The sequence below is a fragment of the Saccoglossus kowalevskii genome, chromosome 19 (assembly GCF_978046115.1).
Source record: "Saccoglossus kowalevskii chromosome 19, keSacKowa6.1, whole genome shotgun sequence".
Classification (NCBI taxonomy): domain Eukaryota; kingdom Metazoa; phylum Hemichordata; class Enteropneusta; family Harrimaniidae; genus Saccoglossus; species Saccoglossus kowalevskii.
In genome coordinates, this window is record NC_140659.1 from 7177857 (window position 1) to 7194636 (window position 16780).

The 16780-nt window shown below is 37.6% G+C and overlaps 1 protein-coding gene across 1 annotated transcript; it reads right to left on the reverse strand.

Annotated features, from left to right (window-relative positions):
• Positions 1-5201: 5201 nt before the first annotated feature.
• Positions 5202-16149, reverse strand: LOC102810422 (uncharacterized). Its single transcript, XM_006817778.3, has 3 exons — positions 14608-16149; positions 13625-13726; positions 5202-8083 (listed from the first exon to the last, which is right to left on the reverse strand). The coding sequence occupies exons 1-3, from the start codon at positions 15596-15598 to the stop codon at positions 7908-7910; spliced, it is 1269 nt and encodes a 422-aa protein (XP_006817841.2). The 5' UTR covers positions 15599-16149; the 3' UTR covers positions 5202-7907.
• Between the last annotated feature and the right edge of the window lie 631 nt (positions 16150-16780).

The following is a 16780-nucleotide window of genomic DNA, read 5'->3' on the forward strand; positions in this document are numbered from 1 at the left end:
CCCATGCAGCTGTATAAGATAATTATATGTTAGAACATGTTCTTTTTCAGTAATTGAACGTAGTATGTGGTACAATGTATTTTGTATAATTTGAACCAATAATGTAATTGATAAAAATGATAATAAATCAATATTACATATTGCTGCACACGTGGCATCTACCTGATATCACTCTCAGTCGATTGTCAAACTTACGGTACAAATAACGTATGGTACATTACAACTTTGCCATTTATGGAGATGCCCGGGCCTTTGTGTGCTTTCTGCTGAATTTTATTATTATAGCATAGGTCCAAGTGCGACAATGGTACGACAGATAGTATGAGAAGTTACAAGACAAATGCACACGAACAAATATCTTACTAGCTCTGTATCCACTTCTACAATGTACAATAACAGATCCATGTGTGGAGGCTTCCATTAACATGTCCTCATATTGATAGAAAATTTCAGCGGTGACGTCATCTAGAATGTACAATCAAATATACAATAGTAAGTAAACAGACTTTACAATAGTAGTGTCAGTCTTTTCTCTGTTTATTTAGTCCCACCTGTGTGTGTCACTTTACTATCAGACAAATGAAGTTCCGACAAACAATGTTAAATGATTTACTGAAATTGTTCGTTATAATCTTGAAACAAATTCATATTACACAAAAAGATTGCAAGCTATTCCTAAGTTATGTAATTATGTAAGAATTACATGTATAGTATATTCTTAAGGTAGTGAGAATGTTTGATTACATTTTTGCATAATGAATTATATGTCTTGTACACTTTTGCCATATGCTTAAAAAAAGCCTGGGTACAGGCCAATTCGTATACATGTCCAATTGATAAACCGCTGCAGTATTTCTAGTTAAAATATCTTGCTATGTAATTCAATACTATATAATACTATTATTCTGTGACAAAGCGCCTCGACACCCAGAAACATTGATTATTTAAAGGGAGGTGGTCGTCGCTTCACGCATGCACGAGATATGGGTCTCATATGAACAAAGATAGCGACTTTGACTTTTGTGCAGACTACCGAGTACAAACTTAGACATTACCAAGCTTTAATTTATTGATTCATGCTACTGTAAAACATATTAATCATGGTTAAAGAAAAGTTTCAAGCGAAATGGTGCAAACTGGATAAAAAGCTTTTATACAAGTAAGTTATATCTGAAACAATGCAATACACAAATAACCCATTTGAGTGGCATTTCGGTAGAATTTATTTTTGCATTATCTGCAGTGATTCATCTCTTTTCACGTATTTACACATATATAAGAAATCCCCTTCTCAGTTATTTTAATTCTTTTTCTTATTATGCGTCATGTCATTCCTCGTAATCAATAACAAATACCATCTCATTGTGACATTGACTGCAACACTCACCTGTGGGTATATGAAAGTATGGAACGACTATTCCATGACTTCCATTCCATGCTTGCATTTCGAATTGTTCATTGTAACCGATATGATCACCATATTCATCAGGATGTTGATCTTCGTAGTTTTTGTCGGATGTGAAAGAGATGTATTCATTTGGCTTGTTGGGATCAAGACGAGTTTCAAGAAGTCTTTCCTCAGACTGACGACCACCATTAGTATAAGTACCTGTGTTGTCCATTATGTTTAGCAGTGTCACCTCTTCCTGTGATGGATTATTGTCTGTTGTAAGTCCTTTCCTGGCATTAACTATTGCTTGATATCCACCATCAATAACTGCAGAAAAATGCAAGTCGTTGATTTGACCAGCTGCCCACCAATCAGTGGAAACATACTTTGCATACCAATAGCTTCTCCAGTCAATTAATTCGTTGGTTGGTTCCGTGCGTAAGTCTACTTCTGGTTCACCAGTGATCAGGGATACCAATTCCATCAGACCTTGGTCCATGTCATAATCAAATCCATGAGCACGGCCTATGTGATAGAATCCATCAGAATAAAGCTTTGGTTCAAAATTCGGGTCTTGCTGGGTATTGTACAACAATCCAAGTAAAACCGTTGCAGTAGCACTGTAAGCCGTTACGCAGTGCACCAAAGTTGGCTGAGTCATTTCCTCCATCTTGTTCACGAAATACTCAACACTCTCAAGTGTACGCCAATCTAGCACTTGCGGTAGAATCTCGTATTCAATTTCAGCCAAACCATCTGCAATTTGTTTGATAACATTCGTTGTGGGGAGTTCTTCTTCTCCAATATAATCAACTTCATTGAAGACAGCAAGGCCAAAAATTGAGTTGAAACCCACTTCAGATGCGTACTTGACCTGGCGGGATGTTAGTCTAGCTGAACTGTAGAAATCCTTAGTGACGTGCTTTGCCCACCACGTCTTCACCTCAGCAAACTGTTGATCTAAAGCCATTGATGCTGGCAGCAACAACAGAAGCAAACATACAGCGATGAGGCTCTTCTTAAACATCTTTAAAATACTGGACTTGACGTTACTTGCTTACAATAGCAATGGCACCTCAATTGATGATTGTCATCAATCGAATGATAATCGACTGTCAATGACTATAGTTGCGTTCACGCACAGATCCTTAGCACGGGCTAAGAGGTCAAATTCCTTAGCCCGTGCTAAGCAAACGTGGTTGATGTAGGTTGTATTGTATATACAATCATAAGATTAAACTTGTTTGCACAGCAGATTACTATTTTCCTAAATTTTAAAAACATTTTTTATTTGTATAATAAGTTTATTCGTATTATCACAAGACATTTCTTGTGTCAGGTTACGATGTGTGTGTTTTTTTGATGTGATAGATGGATTGATTGGTCAATACCAAGGGGATGAGTAACATTAAAGGAATTTAATGAACTAGATTTAATCAACACATTTAGATTGGCGACCTGCTTCTGCAGTTGCTCAAAGTTCCACTCAGACAGTACGCCGTCGCATCGACCTCTGCTGCGCGTTGGTCGATACTACCGCTGTACTGTCTTCATGCATACTTTGAAGTACTCTCGTAATAACCTCATATTAACATGACTTCTTTGCATGAAACTTACTTTTCCTCATCTATCCTAAATTCGACTAGGTTTCCAAAGAAATATTGACACATACACAATATCATTATAAATTTGGCATATAATCGCCACTATAATATTCATAAAGCTCGAATGTTCAATCTCCTTATAGTGAAATATGTTGATTGTATCTCTTGACAGGTGTGCCGACATTAGTGACACTGTACTGAACATATTCTTGATTCATTCATTATAGTGACTTATTGTGCTATATTTTGCACAATGAAATGAAAAGCCCCCCCCCCCCGGGGGGGACTACTTCCACATTAAGTAGGTAAGGGTGTGAAGCCCACCTCTCGTAAACCAAACTCACTTCTAAACCATTTTTTTTCTATTTATATACCCACTTCTAAACACAAGTGTTTTCAGCGAAAAAAAAACAAAAAAACAAGTACTTGTCCATATTGAGAGATATTGCTCTGGAACAGCATTCAAAATCAGTCATTTTGAATACATGTATATATATAACATGATGTATAACGAATATATAAAATTTAAATATAATGAATCAAAACATTTAAGAGATATGGCTCTAGAAGCCCATTCATTAAAACAAAATGACTGCCAGTCAGGCATTTTGAATCCAATCTGAAAAATAAAATGACGAGCATCAGGAACCCGTAATGTCTAATGTATGTACCAAGTTTGAACGAAATCCACCCGTAAATGCTTGATATTTGATGATTTTTTTAGCACAAAAATTACCACCATTCGGCCATTTTGAATAGGATAGTCAAACCAATATATCTGTTTATCTATGACATGATGTATAATGAATATTTAAAAATATTATCAGTCAAAACAAGTCGGAGATATGGGTCTAGAAGCCCATTCATTAAAACAAAATGGCCGCCAGACAGCCATTTTGAATCCGATCTGACAAATAAATGATGTGCATCAGGAACCTGAAATGTCTAATATATGTACCAAGTTTGAACGAAATCCATCCATAAATGCCAGAAATGCTTGATATTTGATGATTGTTTAGCACAAAAAAGGCCACCATTTGGCCATTTTAAATAGGATCGTCAAACAAATATATCTGTCTATCTATGACATGATGTATAATGAATATTTAAAATTTGAACATAATCAGTGAAAGCAAGTCAGAGATATGGCATGAGAACCACATTCATTAATACAAAATGGCCGCCAGTCGGCCATTTTGAATCTTATCTGAAAAACAAAATTATTTGCATCAAGGTCCCATAATGTCTAATGTATATACCAAGTTTGAACAAAATCCATCTGTAAACAGCCGAGAAATTGTTGATTTTTAATATTTTTTAGCACAAAAATGGCTGCCATTTGGCCATCTTAAATCAGATCGTGAAACAAAATGATGTACATCAAGGTCCTATAATGTCTAATGTATATACCAAGTTTGAACCAAATCCATCTGTAAACAGCCGAGGAATGCTTGATTTTGATGATTTTTAGCACCGAAATGGACGCCATTCGGCCATCTTGAATCAGATCGTGAAACAAATTGACGTGCATATGTATAATATCATGTATGATGTGTGAAGTTTGATTGTGATTGGTCCAGGCATTTCTAAGATACAGGTCCGGACGCATGCACAGACGCACGCACACACGCACGCACGGAAACACGGAGGTCAAAACATAAGTCCCCGTTTTTGGACTGCGTCCGAACAGGGACTAAAAAACCAGCTCACAACTTTCGCAACCAGTGAGCACATCCGGGCGATGCTTTTTATTCAGCCTTTTCTGGTATTTGGCTTTGAATATAAGGACCTATGAAAAAGTAAATAAATGCTACACACTTCTAAACCAAAAAAATTAAAAATGACCACCCACTTTTGTGCATGTAACCCCCCCCCCCCTCCGGCGAAAAGCATAACACACACACTCTTACTGTGCCTTCTATTTTATCAGGTGTACCGTAGGTTTAAACAACAGTTTTACTTTTTTCATTGAAGGTTGTTGATCTATATGAATTTTGACTGATGTGGTGGTCTTACGTTACGCTGAAATATTTCACCAAAGCGTCAAGATTAATACTAAATTGTGACTGATTCATTTCTTATGATGCACCATTATAGACAAGAACAAATCAGGAATTGTTTCTAACATAATATTGATTAGTACAATTGTGCTGATATATGAGTATTCATTGTCAGCACAATTTTAGAAAGATTTCATACAAACACGGTTATAGAATTCAAATAGAATTCAATTCTCAGCAAAACTTTATTCAAGTCAAATCAATTTACATGTATAAAACAGAACAGTCACTCAGATTGTCTCAGAGTTGCAGCTAATTTGCATACTAATCAATGTAATGTACCTTTTCTTTAAAGACATTTGATTTACTGTATAGTGATAACCATTAGTCAATTAAAATGTTATATATTCTTAAAAATATATTATTTAATATCATTATTTTAATATATATACAATTTAAACTTGTAGTTTTGAAAAAAAAAACTTCTATAAAATCATCAAGAATTTAAATCATTTAATTTTAGACCCCCCCCCCCCCCCCCCCGGTAATTTGCATATCACATGACTACAGTGAAAAAAAAAACACGGTAGCTGTCTGTCTGTTCTAAACTAGTTTCAGCTCAGCTGTTTAGTACAATGTCATTTGTTCAAGTGTTGTTTATGCACGGCACATGTGGTTTCAGTGAAAATATTGCGAATGTAATTCAGCTTTCAGACATACTTCAAACAAATGAAAACAGAAGGTAAATATTGTTATCTAATTATATTAAACCTTAACACAAAATACAAAACCATTGTAGTTAGTGACATATATGATTACAACATACAATTCACAATATATTATTGTGTACATGGCATTCTGCCCAATAACATGTAGGCTCGTATAAAGTCAATTTTGGTTCATAATGCACATTTTTACTAATTGTACATGTAAACAAATTAGCCAAATGAATGTAGGATTTCACAATTTTTCAAAACAAAAATTTACCTTCCACAGAGTGCTGCAAATTATAATTATTTTTATAACTGTTTTTGAAAACACTGCAGATTAAATTATGTACTTGGGAGAAAATACCATGTGATGCGAAAGATGCAATGTTTTTTCACTACCTATTGCTTTAAAACATAAACATTGGCGATATGTTGTGGTTCAGTAAAACATGTATGGATTTGTAATTGCTACACATTAAACAGTTAGCTAATAGCATTGTAATTTAATGTATTTATAGATTTTACAAATTTAGTGAAAATTAATTTTCACTGATATTGGAAGAACAAAATTCACATGAAACTTAACAGTCATATACTATGCAACAATTGCAAGACTTGCAAGTGTGGTTGATATTATGTGCATAATTAATTGGCTTAATTAGTATATATATATATATTTTTCCCATAATGCACTTGCTCGGCGTAGGTTTTTCAGTAGATTGGTAAGAATTCTGCTTATAGTTTCGTACTTAGACTATATTTGACAGGAATTGTCATATTTTTAACTTGAAAATACATGCATGGAAACATAATTGAACACGTTTCGCAGGGCTATGTTGCAGAATCATCAGTCACTGCTGATTGTGTGATTAGTGTTTTCAATACGAACCTTGGACTTCAGTTGGCTACGAGTGGCTGTACATGTTTGTATATTGTAAATCTTTTGAAACAACTTGTTCAAAACTAACATTTTAATGGTGTTTCCCACCAACATTGTCAATCCTGGAAACACCGGAATATGATATAACAATGCCCAATGTAAGTTGTTATTGTTTGTGACATTTTTTAATTTTATTTTATGTGTATTGATTCTGTTGATGTTCAATTTATTTCAACATAAACAAACAATTTTATGGTGTTTCTAAATATTCATAGCTAACTAATTTTTTAACCTCTTACTAGACATTTTGTTAATAAATAATTAACCTTCAAACATTTGCACATGTTCTTCTGATAGCAATAATGGGGATGGTTAGTTCAAAATTAAATTTTATTTGTGCTTATTATATCAACAATGATCCACAAAAATATTAATGATGTATTTAAATTATTTTCTTCAAAAAAGCATATTATATGACTTATCTCTCTGGGTTATTTCGGACTCATTGAAAGCTAATTGGGTCAGTATGTCTGTAGATTGTTAATTATTTACTGATGGTTAATAAAGTCCTTTGCATACACAACTGTTCTAACACAGTCACCTACAATAATGGCTAATGACGAACGCAATATGTACTGTGGAATACTTTTATTTTCGCTGGAATTAATTTTTGGGCGTTTTGCATGGAATTTATTTTCACTGATATTTGATGAGTTTAATAGGAAATATAGGTAAAAAAGTATATTCGCTGGATTTTATTTTCACGGAATCATCCCTTCAGCGAAAATAGCGAAAATAAATTCCAAGCGAAAATAAAGTATTTTACAGTATATTAGAGCACATGCTATTCATTAATTTTTGTACTGTTTCTTTTTAAAGAAAGTGTTCAAAATTGTCAATTGCATTATTATAAAAATGAATATTTTGTGTTTCTTTTTTTCAATTTAAAAATTAATATTCCTGTCACTCAGTATTGAACTGATCTGATGAATAATATCTAAACATGATTTGTGTAATTATTATATTCATTGATTTTTTATTTTAGCCACAGCAAAAGCTAAAGTCTAGAGTCTCTAGTTTTTGTCAGAATTTTTTAGAAAAATAGAGAAAAATTCAGTTTTCATGAAGAATCAAAATAAAAGCGTGTATTTTATGATAATTTAAAAAAAAAATCTGTTGGAATCTGATCAGAATACAGTTGTATTTCTGTCTCTCATCATCAAAATTCTTGCAAGATTTGTGCTTGATTCTGATCAGAAATTTTTGGAAGACTGCCTTATTCTTGCAGGTATTCAGTAAGAAATAGTTGTACGACTGTGCATTTTATGGCAATGAACACTGATGTCCGCAGTTAGGATTTGCAGAATCCAGTACACCAATGAAAGCTCTGTATTCATCATCATCTTCTGTAAAGCGATATCCCATGTATGATGCTTGTTGCAGGGCCCAGGTAGAATTTTTACAGTTGAAATAACCTTCAGCAAGCAAGGCCCATGCAGCTGTATAAGGAAAGAAAGCATACAGTATTACAGGATGATACAAGTTAAGAATGAAAAGCTTAAAGGGTGGTGGTCGTCGAGATATGGGTCTCATATGAACATAACAATACGATGGGCATACATCTGTACTACTGTCCCTGAGTGTAACAATACGATGGGCATACATCTGTACTACTGTCCCTGAGTGTAACAATACGATGGGCATACATCTGTACTACTGTCCCTGAGTGTAACAATACGATGGGCATACATCTGTACTACTGTCCCTGAGTGTAACAATGCGATGGGCATACATCTGTACTACTGTCCCTGAGTGTAACAATACGATGGGCATACATCTGTACTACTGTCCCTGAGTGTAACAATACGATGGGCATACATCTGTACTACTGTCCCTGAGTGTAACAATACGATGGGCATACATCTGTACTACTGTCCCTGAGTGTAACAATGCGATGGGCATACATCTGTACTACTGTCCCTGAGTGTAACAATACGATGGGCATACATCTGTACTACTGTCCCTGAGTGTAACAATGCGATGGGCATACATCTGTACTACTGTCCCTGAGTGTAACAATACGATGGGCATACATCTGTACTACTGTCCCTGAGTGTAACAATACGATGGGCATACATCTGTACTACTGTCCCTGAGTGTAACAATACGATGGGCATACATCTGTACTACTGTCCCTGAGTGTAACAATACGATGGGCATACATCTGTACTACTGTCCCTGAGTGTAACAATACGATGGGCATACATCTGTACTACTGTCCCTGAGTGTAACAATACGATGGGCATACATCTGTACTACTGTCCCTGAGTGTAACAATACGATGGGCATACATCTGTACTACTGTCCCTGAGTGTAACAATACGATGGGCATACATCTGTACTACTGTCCCTGAGTGTAACAATGCGATGGGCATACATCTGTACTACTGTCCCTGAGTGTAACAATACGATGGGCATACATCTGTACTACTGTCCCTGAGTGTAACAATACGATGGGCATACATCTGTACTACTGTCCCTGAGTGTAACAATACGATGGGCATACATCTGTACTACTGTCCCTGAGTGTAACAATGCGATGGGCATACATCTGTACTACTGTCCCTGAGTGTAACAATACGATGGGCATACATCTGTACTACTGTCCCTGAGTGTAACAATGCGATGGGCATACATCTGTACTACTGTCCCTGAGTGTAACAATACGATGGGCATACATCTGTACTACTGTCCCTGAGTGTAACAATACGATGGGCATACATCTGTACTACTGTCCCTGAGTGTAACAATACGATGGGCATACATCTGTACTACTGTCCCTGAGTGTAACAATACGATGGGCATACATCTGTACTACTGTCCCTGAGTGTAACAATGCGATGGGCATACATCTGTACTACTGTCCCTAAGTGTAACAATACGATGGGCATACATCTGTACTACTGTCCCTAAGTGTAACAATACGATGGGCATACATCTGTACTACTGTCCCTGAGTGTAACAATGCGATGGGCATACATCTGTACTACTGTCCCTAAGTGTAACAATATGATGGGCATACATCTGTACTACTGTCCCTGAGTGTAACAATGCGATGGGCATACATCTGTACTACTGTCCCTGAGTGTAACAATACGATGGGCATACATCTGTACTACTGTCCCTGAGTGTAACAATACGATGGGCATACATCTGTACTACTGTCCCTGAGTGTAACAATGTGATGGGCATACATCTGTACTACTGTCCCTGAGTGTAACAATACGATGGGCATACATCTGTACTATTGTCCCTGAGTGTAACAATACGATGGGCATACATCTGTACTACTGTCCCTGAGTGTAACAATACGATGGGCATACATCTGTACTACTGTCCCTGAGTGTAACAATGCGATGGGCATACATCTGTACTACTGTCCCTGAGTGTAACAATACGATGGGCATACATCTGTACTACTGTCCCTAAGTGTAACAATATGATGGGCATACATCTGTACTACTGTCCCTGAGTGTAACAATACGATGGGCATACATCTGTACTACTGTCCCTGAGTGTAACAATGTGATGGGCATACATCTGTACTACTGTCCCTGAGTGTAACAATACGATGGGCATACATCTGTACTATTGTCCCTGAGTGTAACAATACGATGGGCATACATCTGTACTACTGTCCCTGAGTGTAACAATACGATGGGCATACATCTGTACTATTGTCCCTAAGTGTAACAATACGATGGGCATACATCTGTACTATTGTCCCTGAGTGTAACAATACGATGGGCATACATCTGTACTACTGTCCCTGAGTGTAACAATACGATGGGCATACATCTGTACTATTGTCCCTAAGTGTAACAATACGATGGGCATACATCTGTACTACTGTCCCTGAGTGTAACAATACGATGGGCATACATCTGTACTACTGTCCCTGAGTGTAACAATGTGATGGGCATACATCTGTACTACTGTCCCTGAGTGTAACAATACGATGGGCATACATCTGTACTACTGTCCCTGAGTGTAACAATACGATGGGCATACATCTGTACTACTGTCCCTGAGTGTAACAATACGATGGGCATACATCTGTACTACTGTCCCTGAGTGTAACAATGCGATGGGCATACATCTGTACTACTGTCCCTAAGTGTAACAATATGATGGGCATACATCTGTACTACTGTCCCTGAGTGTAACAATACGATGGGCATACATCTGTACTACTGTCCCTGAGTGTAACAATACGATGGGCATACATCTGTACTATTGTCCCTGAGTGTAACAATACGATGGGCATACATCTGTACTACTGTCCCTGAGTGTAACAATGTGATGGGCATACATCTGTACTACTGTCCCTGAGTGTAACAATACGATGGGCATACATCTGTACTACTGTCCCTGAGTGTAACAATACGATGGGCATACATCTGTACTACTGTCCCTAAGTGTAACAATATGATGGGCATACATCTGTACTACTGTCCCTGAGTGTAACAATACGATGGGCATACATCTGTACTACTGTCCCTGAGTGTAACAATGTGATGGGCATACATCTGTACTACTGTCCCTGAGTGTAACAATACGATGGGCATACATCTGTACTACTGTCCCTGAGTGTAACAATACGATGGGCATACATCTGTACTACTGTCCCTGAGTGTAACAATACGATGGGCATACATCTGTACTACTGTCCCTAAGTGTAACAATATGATGGGCATACATCTGTACTACTGTCCCTGAGTGTAACAATACGATGGGCATACATCTGTACTACTGTCCCTAAGTGTAACAATATGATGGGCATACATCTGTACTACTGTCCCTGAGTGTAACAATGTGATGGGCATACATCTGTACTACTGTCCCTGAGTGTAACAATACGATGGGCATACATCTGTACTACTGTCCCTGAGTGTAACAATACGATGGGCATACATCTGTACTACTGTCCCTAAGTGTAACAATATGATGGGCATACATCTGTACTACTGTCCCTGAGTGTAACAATACGATGGGCATACATCTGTACTACTGTCCCTGAGTGTAACAATACGATGGGCATACATCTGTACTACTGTCCCTGAGTGTAACAATGTGATGGGCATACATCTGTACTACTGTCCCTGAGTGTAACAATACGATGGGCATACATCTGTACTACTGTCCCTAAGTGTAACAATGCGATGGGCATACATCTGTACTACTGTCCCTGAGTGTAACAATACGATGGGCATACATCTGTACTACTGTCCCTGAGTGTAACAATGCAATGGGCATACATCTGTACTACTGTCCCTGAGTGTAACAATACGATGGGCATACATCTGTACTACTGTCCCTGAGTGTAACAATACGATGGGCATACATCTGTACTACTGTCCCTGAGTGTAACAATGTGATGGGCATACATCTGTACTACTGTCCCTGAGTGTAACAATACGATGGGCATACATCTGTACTACTGTCCCTGAGTGTAACAATACAATGGGCATACATCTGTACTACTGTCCCTGAGTGTAACAATGTGATGGGCATACATCTGTACTACTGTCCCTGAGTGTAACAATACGATGGGCATACATCTGTACTACTGTCCCTGAGTGTAACAATGCGATGGGCATACATCTGTACTACTGTCCCTGAGTGTAACAATACGATGGGCATACATCTGTACTACTGTCCCTGAGTGTAACAATACAATGGGCATACATCTGTACTACTGTCCCTGAGTGTAACAATACGATGGGCATACATCTGTACTACTGTCCCTGAGTGTAACAATACGATGGGCATACATCTGTACTACTGTCCCTGAGTGTAACAATACGATGGGCATACATCTGTACTACTGTCCCTGAGTGTAACAATACGATGGGCATACATCTGTACTACTGTCCCTGAGTGTAACAATACGATGGGCATACATCTGTACTACTGTCCCTGAGTGTAACAATACGATGGGCATACATCTGTACTACTGTCCCTGAGTGTAACAATACGATGGGCATACATCTGTACTACTGTCCCTGAGTGTAACAATACGATGGGCATACATCTGTACTACTGTCCCTGAGTGTAACAATACGATGGGCATACATCTGTACTACTGTCCCTGAGTGTAACAATACGATGGGCATACATCTGTATTACTGTCCCTGAGTGCTGCACAGAACAGCTTTATTTAATTATAAAGGAGCTGTTTTTCTCAAGTTTTTCATATTTTTTAATTCAAATAATACTGAGCCAAAATGAACACACATGTAGCAAAATGCTAAGATGTTCATGTTATGCACATACAAACAGTGCCTAGACAGTGTCATGCAAACACATGCAAACAACACCTAGATAGTTGGATATGCACATGCAAACAACACATGGAGAGATAGCTGCTTATGCACATGTAAACAACACCTAGACAGCTGGCTATGCACATGTAAACAGCACCTAGACAGTGTCATATGCACATGTAAACAGCACCTAGACAGTGTCATATGCACATGTAAACAGTACCTAGACAGTGTCATATGCACATGTAAACAGCACCTAGACAGTGTCATATGCACATGTAAACAGCACCTACACAGCTGGTTATACACATGTAAACAGTACCTAGACAGTGTCATATGCACATGTAAACAGCACCTAGACAGTGTCATATGCACATGTAAACAGCACCTACACAGCTGGTTATACACATGTAAACAGTACCTAGACAGCTGGATATGCACATACAAACAACACATGGAGAGATAGCTGCTTGTGCACTTGTAAACAGCACCTAGACAGTGTCATATGCACTTGTAAACAGCACCTAGACAGTGTCATATGCACTTGTAAATAGCACCTAGACAGTGTCATATGCACATATAAACAGCACGTAGATAATAACCATCAACGCCTCTAAAAAATATGTCATATTGGATACTGGCACTATATAAATTTCATTGATTGATTGATTGATTGATTGATTGATTGATTGATTGACTGATTGAAGAACTTACTTCCTCTGCGACCACTATCACAATGTACAATAACAGATCCATGCGATGATGCTTCCTCCAACTTATCAACATATTGGTAGAATAATTCACCAGTTACATCATCTAATACAAATGACATCAAAGAAATGCTTATAAATAACACAAACATAACAAAACCCAATGAAACAACATTAAAGTTGTGTTTCCATTATCAATTTTATGCACCTGTTAAAATTGAAACCCTGACTCCCTGGAGGGCCAAGATATGTGGGCACATTACAAGTAACTCCAGGATAATGTCCACCATTCCTGACACAATTGGCATATTTTTGTGGCACAGTCTCCTACTCATAGGGAGAAATAGGAGAGACACATAAACCCCACTAAATGCTATACTGTCCCAATAAATCCCAATATTTCAATACTTAACATACTGTGTTCTCTGTTAGAGTCACTTAATTTACAAGATCTTGCTTAGTGCACTGTCCTAGCCTCAAATCCCGGCCTATTTTGTCACCAATCATACAGTCTTTACAAACCCTACTAAATTTGACACTTTCCTGTCATATACTGGCTGGGAGTTGGTGGGGTTTGGGTTGAGGTGGTGTGGTGTGCTCTCCACTTGCATTTTAATTTTTCAATTCATAGAGCTTTGGCATTATTGCTGTGAATATTTAATTGTTTGAAATATGCAAATTTACTTTCAATTTTAATAAGGCTTCAAATTTCACACTGACAAGCGTTTTGGCATTCCATTTGGTTGGGAGTATGAATTTCTATTTGGTAACGCTTTTAAACAATGTTTAAACGTGTGTGGGTTTATAAAGATTCGTTTCTGTTCAAAATTATTGCACGCTGTTAAAATAAAAAAGCAGAATCCTGGTGAATCCGTATTTTTTCCCACAAAACATGCAAATTCAATCTATCAAATATTTCACATTATAGTCTGAAGAGCAAGGGAATTTTTCACATTATCTTCACATATCGTTTGAAGATGTACATACCTGTTTGTATATGGTAATAAGGTATGACCTTTCCACGACCTCCATTGTATACCCCCATTTCAATCTGTCCACTGTGGTCGAGATTGGATGTACAGCCGTCAGGATTGTCACACTGTTGCTGATTTTCAGACGTGAGTGAAATACAAGTATATTCATCTGGTTGACTTGGGTCCATATGGATTTCTGACATTCTCCCGTCAGAATCTTTGTTATGCGATTCTCTGTACATATCAGCAGCGTTTAATAAATTTGCTCTTTTATTTCTGACATTAACGATGGCTTTGTATCCGCCACTCACGATTGCCGAAACGTGCTTATCTCGAATTTTACCAGCTGAAAACCAGTCTGAGGAAATATACTTGGCGTACCAATAGTCTCTCCAGAGTATTAACTTATTTGACGGATCCGTGCGAAGTTTCACCTCGGGTTCTCCGGTTATAGAGGATACTAACTCATTAAGACATTCGTCTGCATCGAAATCAAATCCATGCGCTTGCCCAATGCGATAGAATTCATCCGAATAGATTTTCGGTTTGAAAGACGGGTCTTTTTGTGTTTTATACATCAAGCCGAGTAAGACGATAGCAGTTGCACTATATGCGGTGTCACAGTAAACTAAAGTTGGTTGTTTCATAGCATCCATCTTCTGAACGAAATACTCCACTCCCTCTCTGGTGCTCCACCAAATTTCAGACGGAAAGATATCAAATTCCATCCCTAAGCGATCTGCAATTTGCTTGCACACATACGTAGTTGGTAGTTCTTCGTCGCCAAATTTCTCTTCCTCTGTATGGTTATAGTTGCCGAAGATGGAGTTAAAACCGGCATCGGCGGCGTGCATCATCTGCCTTCCCGACAATCTCCCAGCGGTGTAATAATCTGGAACGACATGTTTGGCCCACCAGGTGACTTCATAATGTTCACTCGAAGTACTTGTGTACGGTGCAAATAGAATAACCGAAACAGCGATTATTACGAAATTTGGCAACATTGTTACGTTAAACAGGGTTTGAACGCGAACACGAACACGCGATTTCAATAACAGATACAAATAGTGGTGACGTGGTTATCGCGATTGTCAATACATATGCCAGACGATAGTAGGACGTTGACCTTACTAGTTAAAAGTGGGCGTTTCACGATTTTATGTTATAAGTGTATATTACGAATTATCAGTTATTGACGTGACCAAGGTAACCGTAATTTGACTTAAACTATTACCATTCACATGCAGGTACACTTGCGGACGGACTTCTACTGGATCTGACTTCCGGTCTCATTCACCCACATATATCTTATCAGTCAACACACGTCGATGAGCCAAACGTTTCGCCAGTAAAGAAAATACTTGATTGTGATTAATAACGAACGATCACCACTGATACCACGGTTGCTAGCAATTACATTGATACAAATTTGCGGCTGTAGTACCGGTACAACGATGATCACGTCGGCTTTGCGAGAGAAAAAAACTAATAAAACGTATCACAAACAATTCAAGGAACCATCTTGCTTGTTTACAACATTTCACTCATACCCATAGTGCTTTGCACTCTCAGCTCATATACAGGGATGGACCTTTCTGTAAATACGGGGGCATTATGACATTTTTGAATAAAGAATTCTCCGTCTGTTATATTTACCTTAAGTTACTGTGAAGTCGCTGATTTACCATTTCAGGCATATTCAGTGGGTTTTAAATTCACGGTTTTATCATTTAGATAATGTATTCTATGCTAAATTTTACATATTCACTGTGTTTCAATTTAGCACATTTTCCAGTCAGTGAAATAAGCAAAATTAAAACCCAGTGAATAATTAACCCATTCACAGTATTTGAAACGTTGATATAAAGAAATACATTTGAATGTACATGTACTAGGTAGTCATTCATTTACATCAGCATCATGTGACAGACTAAATGAGGGACATTATCAAACTCGCCATTTCCAGAAACGCCTATTATTTATAAAATTTAAGCAGAAATTAACAGGATACAATTAATGTTAAACTGGCAAAGTATAAATTATCACAACATGCATTTGGCAATTAGGGGAGTCCCGAATAAGTATGGTTCAATGCCAAATGATTAGCCCATTGTTTTTGTTCAATGTGGTTTTACATGTGGTTGGGTGAATCCAATGCTAAATCATTCATGTACAACATTTCTTGT